This window comes from Emydura macquarii, unplaced genomic scaffold (assembly GCF_026122565.2).
Source record: "Emydura macquarii macquarii isolate MOO-44397 ecotype Brisbane River unplaced genomic scaffold, CSIRO-AGI_Emac_v2 contig_2768, whole genome shotgun sequence".
Classification (NCBI taxonomy): Eukaryota; Metazoa; Chordata; order Testudines; family Chelidae; genus Emydura; species Emydura macquarii.
In genome coordinates this window covers 43,376,008-43,389,765 of record NW_027132905.1, presented here as the reverse complement: position 1 = coordinate 43,389,765, position 13,758 = coordinate 43,376,008, and the positions used below count along the sequence as shown (strand labels likewise).

Below are 13,758 nucleotides of genomic sequence, written 5' to 3'. Positions count from 1 at the left end.
TCTGTTAAAACCACCTAATAGAGACCCTATTAACTTGGTAAATGGGTCACCTTTTATGGGAACAGATCTTCTCTTAGTTTGCTGGATACAATAGAAAATGCTTCTGGGTAATAAAATCTGGCTAGCGTGCTTCCCTGTCCCATAGTGATGTCCCTATTAGCATGTCTATAGGACACTGTTATTGTTAGCTGTACACTGGATTACTTAAGTTGTCCCCTCCTTGCCTCCCCACTGCAGAATGCTGTAAAAGTATTCATCTGGTATTTGGATGATTAAATCTATAACCAAAGAGACAGAATCCTAAATTCTATAATATATACACACTGCAGGGTTCAAATCAAATATTACAAATACACCGTTACTAACGAGACACTGTTTGCAAGAGTATAGATAGAGTGAGGAGGAAAGAAGGGCCTCAAAGGGGAATTCAAGAAATCTTGAGAGAACTTCTATAAAGAACAATTGTCCTTGAAGGTTAGTATGTTAGCACCTAGGGGTCCCCTCTGAGATCACTGCTCTGTTACACTGTACATATGCTTAGTAAGAGAAAGTCCAAGCTTCAAAGAGTTCATGGCCTAAATAGGCCAGACAAAGGGGGGAGTGTTTTCATTTTATGGCTAGGGACCGACAAATGAAATGACTTGTCCAAGGATCACAAAGCGTGTCTGTGTCGGAGCTGGGATTAGAAACCAGCTGTTCTGAGTCTCAGTCAAGCGCCTTAATCACAAGACTGTCTTTCTCAAATGATGGGTTTCTCTCCTGACAAAAAGTATGTAAAAATCCTGTTTTGTCTTTAAAAGGGCCAAATCCTCTGTGGATGTAAATTCAAGGAACTCACTGGAGTGTCACTAGCAGAGAATTTGGCCTCAATGGTGGTTTGGAGCCTGGAGCAATGGAGCAATGGTGGTTTGGAGCCTGGTGAACTGTGAGGCAGACTAGGTTGATGGGGAGCTAATTCATCGTGGCTGAGGGGCACCTGAAGTGTACCCTCTTGTGGTCTGGGTGGGCCTTTAAAGAAGGGAGAACATAAGAACGGCCATACTAGGTCAGACCAATGGTCCATCTAGCCCAGTATCCTGTCTTTGGATGGAGGCCAATGTCAGGTGCTTCAGAGGGAATGAACAGAACAGGTGATCAAGTGACCTATCCCGAGGTGGTTCAACGCTGGGATTTCTCTATGGCATGGAGCATCAAAGCTTCCTGCTTCTCACAAGTGATTCCAGTGATGGTGAAAGATGCCCTCTTGACAGCCTGGGTTTTTTAAGGCCTTTCTGACTAAAAAGGTTCAGCAGCAACACAGGCTCACGTGTGCCTTGAACTTCAGCCAGAGAGACCAATTCTAGGGTGAGAGACTAATTCACTCTTTTGATCCTTGGCCTCTCTGCTAAATTGCTGTATTGTGAGCGTCTATCCAATGGGAAACAGGGCTGAGACCATCAGCTGATTTCAGATAGGCTCCTGGGATATGGGGTGGTGGTGAGTTTTTGCCTTCACACGCCTGACCTGGATTTGAACCGTTAACCTGCTGGATGAAGACACTCGAGTCCGTTCCGGAGTCATTTCTGTCTGTCCATTTGGATGTGCATCCCACAATGCAAGAGGAGAACATGCGGGTTTCTTTGGCCTGGTGTAATGGTAGAGAACTGAGCATTTTGCTGAGAGCTCAGGCTATTGTCTGAGCCGGGCCAAGTGTTCAACCAAGTTTCTAAAATACGTGGGAGGCTCTTCCTGTTTTGCATAGACAACATTTTGGTTTTTGTTGTTTTTGCAGTTTGTCAAGTGGGGTCACACATTGCCTGATAAGCTTTCGTCTCTCTTTGTGGCTCTGCCTGATGAAACATGTGACCAGAAATACTTTGGGACCCAGCAGACAAATGTGGCTCGTGTTTTGACTTGTAGACCAGTTCTTCTGCCTTTGGTGCCAAAAATATCACATTCAGACACACACCAATCTGAGTGTCTTCAGTCTAGAAATTGCCTGGAAACCAAATGGAAGCTGTTCTGGAAATCTTGAGTCTGTTCTCAATTAGCCCAATTAAGAGACCGGAGAACAACTTCTCCCAAAGGGGCAACGTTAAAATAATAATCTCAAATATTTTCAGCCCTCGAAAAAAGGGCTGTGGTTCAATTCGGGGCCGGGAGCAGGATCTGGGTGAGTTCTTAGCTCATGCTAAATATTTGGACCACCCATAGTGAGTTTTACCCAGCTGCTTCTGAATGTTGCTGGGTATGGGCATTCCCACTTCATTAGCAAATCATGTAGGACAGAATTCTATTCTCTGGTAGGGCTTTTCCAGGCACTCTGCTCTTCCTATACGTGAGGAGCTGCTGCTGCTGCTATGAATATTACGAAAGGAAGTGTGGCTAAGGCACTAGATTCAGGAGATCTTGTTTTTGAATCTTAGCTCTGTCACTGATTTTTTTTTTTGTGTGTGTGACCTTATCTCCTTGCACTGCAGTTCTTTGCCTATAGAATAGAAGTAAAAATGCAAAATCTCTCTCCTTTTATCTCTTTTCTAAGTAGATTATAAATGCTTCAGGGCAGGGAGTGGGAGTCTCTGAGTTTATACATTTCCTATCATGAGGGTGCCCTGATCTCTAAGGGGGCCTCTAGTTATACCATTGTCACACTAATCGTCCATGTTTTTAATGAGAGAAGTCTAGAATGGTTGCATCATCTGGCTCAAAGCATTTTGAACTTGCTGACTCTCTTAAACCTCCAGAGAAGTTGGATCTTGCTAGCAAACATGTGCTGCGTCCATGTGCTAGTACAATGTCCAAGTTGTTAACCAGCAGTAGCAATGCCGTTGGATGAGACACAGCTGCAGTGCCTCGCATATCTCTGCTCTACTGTTTTGTTTTTTTTCTCGTCGGGCGAGGTCGTTGCGTCGATGACTGTTGGGTGAGGATGTTATTCTGGGATCGGGTTCTGGTGCCCAGTTTGAAGCTGCTCAGAGAGACTTTAAAAATCGTAAAAGGAAAAGAAGAAAAAAGACGAAATCGCTCAATGCCCTTTGTGTTAGGCATGACCTTGAGGGCTGCCTGGATAAAGGGCCTCAATTGTCCATTTTCCCTTTGCATCCATGCAATGCTAGCAGCCCTTTGACCAGGGTGGATTTCAGTGAACTGAGGCTTTGTAGGTTTTGAATGGGGTTGGGCTGTGGGGAGGGGACAGCGGGATGAAGGAAACTTTAAAGCGTCTGGCTAAATGGCAAAGATGTGGTTTCCATCTGGTGCATTCTGTGCTGAGCAAAGGTTCTTCACATCCAGCCTTTGGCATGAAATGACTGGCGAGCTTAATCTGCCAGCTGTGATTGGGTCAGATGCTGCCCAGTTCAGGACAAAACTTTCGCACTGCCGTGCTGTAACATGAGGAACTGCAGCCTAGGGCAGTGGTTCCCAAACTGGGGGTCGCGACTCCATATTCATGGGGTTGCGGCAGAAAGCCCCAGCCGAGCCCCGTGTGGGGTTGCAGAGGGCTTGGAGGTAGAGGGTTGCAATTTTTTCTAGCAGGTGTGTCTAACTCCAAATGGGCTCGCCAGCACAAAGCCTGAGAAACACTGGCCTAGAGATCGCTCCCTCTTGGTGCCATTATGAACGCACATGTCCACACGGGTGCAGTGCAAAGGTTGTGATGTCACATCGGCAGCGCTTCGTGTAACACCCTCGGGCTGGGCCACTTGGGAGAAAAGCTTCTTTGTAATGCAGCTGTGTTAAGGCACTGGAAAGCCTGGCACGTGCCACCCTGCTCACCCTGGCTACCAGTGCACAAGGATGAACGTAGTCCTTCCCATGATGGATGCAGACATTAGGGTCGTGGCAGGCTGGGTTAGTGTCTCCATTAGCCCCTGGAGGGCTTAAAATGCCGAGGGCTTGTTGCTAGTCCTCGCCGCTGCTCCTGTGTTCTTGCTGGCTTGTTACCTCCTATGCAGCCTCAGCTTTAACTTGGCAAATCTCTTCGGCTGTTTAGCATCTCCGTCCGTCCGTCCATCCACCCCCACAGCCAAACAAAACCTGCAAATTTCAGGAGCTGTGGCTATTAAAAACCCAACCCGGGGGAAATGGCCAAATCCTTGACAGTGGGGACATCCGTGCAGCCTCGCTGCTGGGTAAAACAAGTGCATCCCAAATCACATAATGAACACTTTCCAGCGCCCCCTTCCCATTCACCCACTCGTCATTGTGCTCCTCTGTTTACTAGGTGTGACATGTGGCGCTCCTGGCGTGCAGTGCCGGCCACTCCAGAGAGTGTTTTATGTATTGCTGGGCCAAACGTTCTACAGCTCCGTAGAGTGGATTTTCAGACACCCCAGGCATTGACCTAACTCTGCTCCATTGACTCCAGTGAGTTTCTCCATCAGCTTCAGTCGAGAAGGCCGGGTGAGCTCCTGGCTGGCGCATTGCAAATGGGCACTCCTGGGCTTTCACTGGGGAACTTGCCTGTGGCACTTCTGCTGGTTTACACCGGCTGAGGATCTGACCTAATGTGGGCGGCTGGCAAATCTTTGGGGAGGCTGAGTGGCAGGAGAACGTGCGGCTGCAGCCGTGTTTCCAGAAGCCAGAATTTTGCCATGGCGCACTGAGGGTTCGGCAAGGCTGATGGCACTTAAAACTCATCTGCACTTCTTGAATAGCTTTATTGGTATAAAATAATTGGTTGCTGCAGCTATTACGTGCCTTCAAAAGGGACCTGCACACCGAGGCTGTGCCTAAATGAGACGTTCTTTTGCAAAATCCATTTGCTCTGACAGTCACTTTGTTCCCTTGCTATTGCTGCTGCTGATCAAATTAAAGGTAGTTAGCGTGACGAGTTAGACCTCCTTTCCTTATTTGATTCCTGCCGCAGTGATGGCAGAAACCTCCCTTTTGGTGATGCAGGCCCTAGATGCGGATATGATTGTGCTGTCAATTGGGAGGCCGGCGGAGGACTTGTATCTATGCCCAAAAAATGGCCAGCAAAACGGGGCTAGCTCATCAGGTGGGGTAAACTGACTTCTTGCTCCGTCAGAGATCGTTCCGTTTCAGGGCTGGCTGGAGACGTTGCAGGCCATCACGTGCATGCTTCCACAGGTTCCCAGTAGTGGAGACCAACCTGTCCGTACCCTGCATCTTCTGAGTCTTCTTCCACAGAGGAAACCTCAGCCTCCGGGTGCTGCTGCTGCTGCAAGGGCTTGTCTAGACTAGAGGAATTTGCACGGAAGCAGCTAAATTGATGTAAGAGGCGGCTGTGAAGTCCTGTCACGGGCACGGCGCAAAGCGGGGCTCGTACTGGTGCAGCTGTCGGAGTGAGTTTATGTGGCTAAGCAGAAGCCCGGGTGCCAGCCCCGTCTTGCAGCAGTGCAGTGCCCCTAGACCGGGAGTTTGCCCTGGCCATAGTAGCAACGCTGATGTAGCTACGTTAGCACAAAACCCGCAGTGTAGTCCTGGCCTGACCACGCCTCGTCCGACTTAGCTCCTAGACACACACCCCGCTTCTGGGGTGACCCGTTGAAAGCAGCCTCGCCCAGGGACGGTTCGCCATGAAGGGAAGGGCTCCCGTTTACTCAGTGGGCTTTGGATCCGGCTCCTTGTTCCGTTTGACCCCATGCAGACTACATCACAGAGCCGGGTGACTCTCTTCTGTATGACCTAACCCACCCCTCGCCACCTCCCAGGTCTCCTCCGCCTTGCTGTAGCGGTTGCTTTGGCAACAAATAGAGGCCTGGAGTGGCTTGTCCCTGTCTCTCCCTCTGTCTCTTAACCAGATTAAAAAAAACTCTCTCCCAGCCAGCTCATCCATCAATTGAAGGCTCCTGGCCACCACGGATGAGTTCAGTGGGCCGCCTCTAAGTGCATCTAAAATGCAATTAGCCTGCCTCTCAGCAAGGTTAGCAAGAGCTGTGGCAGGAGCCGGCTGGGTTTTCGAAGGGCTGAGGGGGCCCTTGGAAGAAGCTGATAAAAACACACACACTCAGAGCTCCGAGACACACGGTGGCTTCAGACCTTGAGGGGAAAGGGAGAGAATGAAATTATCCAGCTGTGTCCATGTTCTGCTGCTTATTTGTTTTGATCTATTAGACTTTTAATGCTGAGGAGTGGTGGGGAGCTGGCCGCTACCCAAAGTCGGGTCTTGGCTTTCGTTTCCAAGCCAGGTGGCGCGTGGGCTGGAAGCTTTCTCCACGGGTCACTGCCGGTGCCCGGGATCTAAATCCTGCCCTTCAGATCCATGTGATTTGGTTAACTTGGCATTTCCATCATCGCAGAGCAATAAACCGCTGATTGAACCATCAAAAAAAAAACCACACACCCCGTGCTCTTCCTGTCGTAGGCTCCCCTCCCAAGTCTAACAGTGTATCCCAGCCACACGCTGCAGCACCTATTTCTCCTCCCGCACTGGCTGGACAAACCATCTACACAGCCGGTGGCAGCCAGCGGAGTCGAGCCTCCGAGCCCGGGTCGATGCACTCGGGCTTGTGCTACGGCCCTGAAAATAGCGGTGTAGACAGTGCTCGGAAGTTGTAGCTTGCTTCTCTGAAGCCTAGATGGGAGTGAGTGGGGAGGGGAGGCTATTTTTAGCATGGTAGCGGAAGTCTGTCCATCTGGGCTCTGAAGCTTGCTGCTGTGTAGACGTACCGTATGCAACTCTGCCATGGACAGTGCATTCTGCCAGTGAATCCTGACCTGCAGCCTCAGTCCAGTCCTGGGTCCTGTGCAAGAATGGTGTTGCACCTCTGTCCTGCATGCCTCTAGTAACCTCTGTGAGTCCAGACCTGGAGCAGTCATGCAGAATTTGTGCACAAGTTCTGTATCTTGAGGCCTGAATAAATGTCCATCGGGTACTAGAAAGGAGTCCTCGTCCCTCTGTCCTGAGGTTCCAAGGTCTGGAGCTGGGGTGGGGAGGTGATTAAAAATGCACCATGGTCCTTTAGCGGCGATCTGCAAAATGCACTAATTGGAGGAGGGAGCAGTAGCTCTCGGCTCTGGAGTTAGAAAGAAGAAAACATTGTCTGAAGCAAGTACGGAAACTTCTGGTGCTCTTACGCACTTGTAGGGCCCACGTTGATGGGAGAGGCAAATGCCCAGCCCCTCTAAAAATCAGGCCCCAAGATGCTTTTAAATGGGGGCATTGCTGGGGAAAAAATACTAATCTTCCAATGTGAGGTTTCTGTAAAAGTGTGTGATATGACTCTGTTTGATGTGGGTTAACACGGATGTATCAGCAGAGGTCACGTTCCTTAGTGGGTAGAGCACTGGATGCTGGGGGACCGGGGTTCAATTTCCAGCTCTGCCACTGGCATGCCGACTGACTTTGGGGAAACTGAGGCACAGGGAAGGAGCTGACTTGTCTATCTGTAAAATGGGAATAATGGTACTGGCCTCCTTTGTAAAGCCTCTTGAGATCTACTGATGACAAGCGCTAGATGAGAGCTATTTATTATATTTCCATCGTGTTTGAATTCTACCGAGGCTGTTGGATTCTGAAGCTCTCTGCTGTAGTCCACAGGCACTGATGCAATGTCTTGTCTTCTCCCCCGCCAGGAGAAATGATGAGGTGACGCACATTAAGATCCAGAACACCGGAGACTACTATGACCTCTATGGAGGGGAGAAGTTTGCTACCCTGGCCGAGCTGGTGCAGTACTACACTGAGCAGCAGGGGCTACTGCGGGAGAAGAACAGCAACGTCATTGAGCTGAAATACCCTCTGAACTGCCAGGACCCCACCTCGGAGAGGTGAGCTGCTGCTCTGTGCCTGGCGCCTGGCCCGGGAGCCCTCTCGGTGAACGTGCCAGGCAGATCCCCAGCATTGGTCAGTATGGTGCCCAGAGGAGGTTTGCTCCGTGGCTAACCATGCACCTGGCTGGGTTTGAAATGGAGCCCAAAACTGGGCGTGTTTGGGTTTCATAGCCCAAGAGCTGCGAGCAATAGACCCTCGTTCTCCTTTCCCCGTCCTATCTAGCAGGGCAGCAAGCTGTTGCAGTCGCCCCACCCCTTGCGACAGTCGTGCGATCCCAGGACACAGTGGATCCCTTTGACTTCTGTCGAATTGCAAACTTGCCTCCGGTAACTTCAGACTTTCTCTGAGTCCCAGATTAGTGACCCCACCCCCTGACCATCCTGTTCCAGTTTCCCCACCTGGGTTTCCCCAGTGTCACATGCCCCCAGAGAGCTGGCATGCCTGGACCAGAAAGGGAAATGCATGGGCAGGTGGGCGTAGATGCCACTACCAGCCCCTAATTACTCTAACTTTAGCAGCCGCAGTCAGTCGATGCGACAGTCTCACTTCCTGAAATGGAGCAACTCCGTTCCCTGTGCACTATCATGTGAGACGCCCGGGCTGGGGGGGACTGGGAAGTCCCTCCGGCTCATGTGCTGTGTGGTTGCTAAGACAGGTTTGTTGCTCATTACATCGTGCCACGTGAGAAGAGGCTGGACAGCAACTAACACTAGCAAAAGTCCTGGAGAAGTGGAAACCCCCCCGACATTGATTCCCTTCAAAAAGACTCTGTCACAGTGAAGAAGTTTTTTCAAAGGTTTCTGCTCATCGCCAGTGCTCTATGACCACGGCCCAGGTCTAGGAATGCAAGGGGGGCTGCGGATGTGGACTGGCAGAGCTGAGAGAGGCTCTGGTTTTGGAATAGCAGAGGGTGCTGGGAACGAGACACATTTGCAGAGCAGCGTGTGGGAAGCTTGCGCGGTGCCTGGCTGGTTCTAGCTAAGTGCCGTCATTCCATCGCTTTCAGCAGCAGTAAAATCCACCCATACGTGTAACCCGAATACGTTCTCAGTTGGTGCAAAGTGATTTTGCTCTTCAGGTGCCCCACAGCTCACGGTGGAAACCGCTGTCCCCAAAGCCAGCTGAGTTGGGATTTCTTAAGGACCAGCCTTGCTGGTTCCCACTCTATAAAGTTTGTCCTCTGGGACAAGGTTGCTTGAGACATGACGTGATGCCATTGCATCGTCCCTGGAAGGTATTTTGGGTCACTTTGAATTCCTGTTAGTCTGGCTTGTGGGCCAGAAACCAGCCTCGTCAAACAGGGAACCAAGTGGCATCTGCCCAGAGCCACTATTCAGTTGTTGATTGAGCGAGGGCGCCGGATGCTCTGAAGCAAAGGGAAGCTCTGCTTTAGCATAATCTATATTACAATAGCGGCGAGAGGCCTGATTGTGCTAGTTGTCTTACTGCATACATACAGCAGGACTTGCATTGAAGAGCTTAAATCTAAGTAGACAAAGACTGGGTGAAAAAGATTACCTACCCCTCTTTTACGGCTGGAAGACTGGCGCGCACAGAGACATACAGACTTACCCAAAATCATCCAGGAAGTTTGTGGTAGAGCAGGAAACAAACCTGGATCTCCCAAGTGCCATCCCAGTGCTCCAACCATTGGACCATCTTTCCACTATTAAAGCTAAACTAACAAGGCTGCTGGTCCCAAGTGAACAAGTTACTAAAATTTGTTCAGGAATAAAAGCAACATGTTCCAGTTGTTACGGCATAAGACTGGGAGCTGGAAGGAGTGGTGTTGTGTTGTGTTCTTAGCCAGCCATGCTTCTGGTTCACTGCGTATCCTTGAGCAAATAACATGACCTCTCAGTGTGGGAAATCGCCACTTTTGTAAAGTGCTTGAAGCTCTGCAGATGAAAAGTGCTATTTCAGTATGATTTCTTACTTAATTAAAGCTTGCGTCCCGCTGTCCAGAGCATATTAGAGCTGCCATCTAGTGGAGAAGGTGTGGAACAATAAATGGCTCACATTTTAAAAGCAGGGCAACGTGGAGATGGGAAGGTAATTCTGTGCAAAGGGAGCGATGGATTTTAGTTTCTTGGAGCAGATAAAGTCCTGCCGTTTTCCCAAACTCTAGCGCAGCAGCAAGTGGAAGGCCCATCAGTGAGTGTTAAATCTTGAGCTGAATTTGGTGGTCAGGAAAGTGAGTGGCTGAGCTAGTGGGGTCATGGTGTCAATCAGGCACAGACCTACAGCGCATTGTTTTGCCAATAAAGCAATCTCTGCTATTCCGGTTGGGGGCTTTTGCTGACCAAACACTGTTAATTTTGAGTGTTCTACTGTGTCTCTCTTTTTAAATACAGACATTCCCTAATGAGATCTGCTAGACTGATTTCACTTGTAACCTAATGAGGATCTGACCCCAGAGGGATAGATTAGTATATTAAACCACTGTGAGATCTGACGCTACTGCCATTTTTTATTTGTCCAGAGGGGCAAATAAAAGTCCTGATGTTTGCATCCTCTCAGCCTAATGAAATCTTGACATGCCGTTGCTGCCTACAGGAGCAATGTCACTGGGGTGTTACTCCTAATTAGTCCACGTGGGGGACTTTCCTAGTTAGGCAGCTGGTGGGGATGAGATCTGTGAAGCCGGTGTTTCGGGAATGCCACGGCAATGACAAGGATAAACTTGGCATGCCCACTTTGCATGAGTTCATGGAGCACTCTTTCTGAGTTTAGACTGAGAGGAGCCCATCTCTTCTCTCTGTCCCGTTCGAGTCTGGGGTTTGCAATAAAAGCTGAATCTCTAGGTCCCTCTCACTGGTTGCCAGGTAGCATCACAAAAGTTTTTGGCCCGGTCTCCGTGCCATCTAAATCACCGCTGGTCTGTAGGGAGGCGAATCTTTCTTTTCTCTTTGTGTGCTGCTACATCTGTCTCTCACCTCCACCTTGACTCCCTTCACCATTCTCTCAGGTGGTACCATGGGCACCTGACTGGCAAGGAGGCAGAGAAGCTTTTGACGGAGAAAGGCAAGCCGGGGAGCTTCCTGGTGCGGGAGAGCCAAAGCAAGCCCGGAGACTTTGTCCTATCAGTGCTGACGAATGAAGACAAGATGGAGACTGGAGACCGGAAGCCACGAGTGACTCACGTGATGATCCGCTACCAGGTGGGAAACCCTAACCCTGAGTTTGGGATGGGGAATTGGTGACCCTGGCTCTCCGATGGCCAGTCCAGCTCTCCCTGAAGTCCACTGGGAATTGGATTGGTCACATGGCACGTTGTCTGATCACACAGATAACTTGTCGTTTCCGCCCACAGCCGGATGGGAAGTATGACGTTGGGGGAGGCGAGAGGTTTGACACGCTCACGGACCTGGTGGAGCACTATAAGAAAAACCCCATGGTGGAGAAATCTGGAGCGGTGGTTCATCTGAAACAGGTGACTGGTAATAACAAGTGTGGACTCGGTGCACAGGAACTAACTGCTGCCCCACCCCAGCACACTGTCTGTCTTGTCAGTAGCCCAGCCTTAAAACTGCAGGATCCAGCGGAAGATGGGAGCGGAGGAGACTTGGCTTTGAAGCCCATCCTTCAGCTAGTGGGGAGAAGAGAGCAGGGGACCCTTGTGGGAGGAAAATTCCAGTTTCACAGGGCATCTCTCTCTCTCTCTGTCTCTCTCTGTGTTCTGAATGTGCCTGCACCCACTTGCCTTTCAGCCCTTTAACGCCACGCGCATCAACGCCGCCAACATCGAAAACCGAGTGAAGGAACTGAACAAAATGGCGGATCACAGCGAGAAGGCCAAGCAAGGCTTCTGGGAAGAGTTCGAGGTACAGGAGACACGCCGTGTGCCGCTCCCCTGCCGCCCACCTGCGGAGGACGCCATCCCCGCATTGAAAGATCAGGCTTGTCCAGGGTGTGAGCGTGAGGGGGAGCCCCCACCGGCTACCCTGCCCTATCTGAGGGAGTTCCCCACAACTCTTATCCTCCCACCCCAGGCTGTGTTTGAGGAATCCCTCCCCTAGTCCCACCCGCCTCTCCTCCATTCCTGGAAGCTGTTTCTCGAGGAACTGCCTTCTGGCTCCCCACCTCTCCAATACCAAGTCGGAGGAAAGGCCCCCCCACCCCCCCAGATCGCCCTATGGTAGCTGAGAGAGCCCCTTGTTTCCATGTCACCGTTCACTCGCATGTCCCCTTCTCCACAGATGCTGCAGCAGCAGGAGTGTAAGCTCCTCTACCCCCGGAAGGAAGGGCAGCGAGTGGAGAACAAAACGAAGAATCGCTACAAGAACATCCTCCCCTGTAAGAAGTCACTGGCTGTCGTTCTAACCGCTGAGCTGCTCCGGGGACAGTTGAGCTGTGGTGCTCGGGGCTGGGATTACATGGCATTTAGAGGGCCTGGCCCAATATTGACACAGTGAATCATTGCCCATCTTCTCAGGAACACGGGATTTACCTATCTAATCAGGCCAGTGGGCCATTTAGCTCAATGTCCTGCCTTTTGCTTTCCTGAACCTAGCACTTTCGCATCACAGGGACTCCAGCAAATGCTTTTCCCTCTTCCCCTTTGTCACTTTGTACCCAGAGATCAAACAAGCCCCAGAGCTCAGTTGATCCTTACTAGCATCCGCCACAAATCACATGAAACCATAGCTAAACCACGGGGAAATCAAATCCGGTTTAGCTTTGTACGACTGTGCCCACCGTAGTGTCTGAGCACCTCCCAAGAGTCTGGCCTAAGTTATGGGTTTGTGGTGTACCCCAGAGCCAGGCAGAATGGGCTGCCTTGGTGTGTCACATAGGGAGCTTCTCCTGCTTTACTCTGCAGTGAGAACCACATAGACCAGCTGGTTCTGTTAGGGCTGGGGCAGGTGTGAGTGGTCTGTGCCTCTGACTGATTGCTGGGAGCGGCTGTGGGCAAGTTCCTGGGCCGGGTGCGGAATGCAGTGATGCTTCTGCGTGTGGCTCGAATGTGGCTTCTCTTCCCGTGCAGTTGACACCACGCGGGTTGCGCTCCGAGACGTAGATGAGAGCGTCCCAGGGTCCGACTACATCAACGCCAACTACATCAAGGTACGTGGGGAGGGACAGGTGGCTTTTTGTGGGTGGGGAGCAAAGGCTGCCTCTCGCCGCCCAGGAGTGGGCGAAGAGGCGCCAGGGGGGGAGCTTCACCAGGAAAAGCCCAGCAGGCACCCACGTATTTTGCTTGTCACAGGGCCAGATGTATTGAGGATGCCGCCTCTGCTGAGAATCCTCCTGCCCCCCAAGCAGTTTCCTGATACTTCCCCACCAGCTATTTAGCCAGCTACTTCTTTGGGGAGGCCCCTGTGGGCTGCTCCCTGCTTCTAGAGAGACTCTTCCAGTCAGTATCTGGCAAGAGGTGTTGCTGCTTAGTAACCCTTTCTTTGGACCCCTAACGCCCTGCTGTCCGCTCTGGAGCCAGCGCTTTGTCAGGTCACCTCAAGGGAGGTGCAGGAACCCTGAGACTAGCGCTGGTTACCCCCGTCATTCTGGGTGGCCAGAAAATGCTGCAGGACTTTGGCGTGGGAATGCTCAGATGCGTCCATGTGGGCAGCGGGGCTTTGTTTGAAACCGCACGTGCGTGTCCAGACCCGAGGCATGGCCATTGCTGCTGGGCGCTGTGTCCTGGCTACCCCGGCGCAGCCAGTCCAGCGACACCTGGGAGCTGAAACCGATTGGGAGCCGGATTTCCAGCCGTGTCCAGCTTGGGCGTTGAAGCCCCTGGCCTTTGCCAAGCGATGAGGTCACTTTATTTATTTTTTTCCCAGTGTGGTTCAACTAGAACTTCTGCAGCTGTCCTGTGACCTGCCCCTGGCATTGAGTACATGGGGGCGAGGCCCTACAGAGGGCGCTGCAGGCAGGGAGCCTCTAGAAATGGCAAACCGAGCGATTTCAGTGTCCAGGCCTCTGATGTAGACTGGTCCCTGGTGGAAAGCCTGTTAGCATCAGGTGCAGATGTTCTACTGGCGAGCTCATGCGGTGCAAGGCAGCCATGTCCTGAAGGACTCTCCCATCTTCCCTGCTAG

At 51.2% G+C, this 13,758-nt stretch overlaps 1 protein-coding gene across 3 annotated transcripts in view; it reads left to right on the top strand.

The window, feature by feature from the left end:
- The window catches only part of LOC137165815 (tyrosine-protein phosphatase non-receptor type 11-like), an 89,246-nt gene that overhangs the window by 56,622 nt on the left and 18,866 nt on the right, over nucleotides 1–13,758 (top strand). For all 3 annotated transcript variants that reach the window (XM_067567276.1, XM_067567275.1, XM_067567277.1), the window contains exons 3-8: nucleotides 7,519–7,713; nucleotides 10,686–10,878; nucleotides 11,031–11,150; nucleotides 11,428–11,541; nucleotides 11,917–12,013; nucleotides 12,705–12,784. In XM_067567276.1, coding sequence (XP_067423377.1) covers nucleotides 7,519–7,713; nucleotides 10,686–10,878; nucleotides 11,031–11,150; nucleotides 11,428–11,541; nucleotides 11,917–12,013; nucleotides 12,705–12,784 — 799 coding nt within the window. The remainder of the gene's footprint in view (nucleotides 1–7,518; nucleotides 7,714–10,685; nucleotides 10,879–11,030; nucleotides 11,151–11,427; nucleotides 11,542–11,916; nucleotides 12,014–12,704; nucleotides 12,785–13,758) is intronic.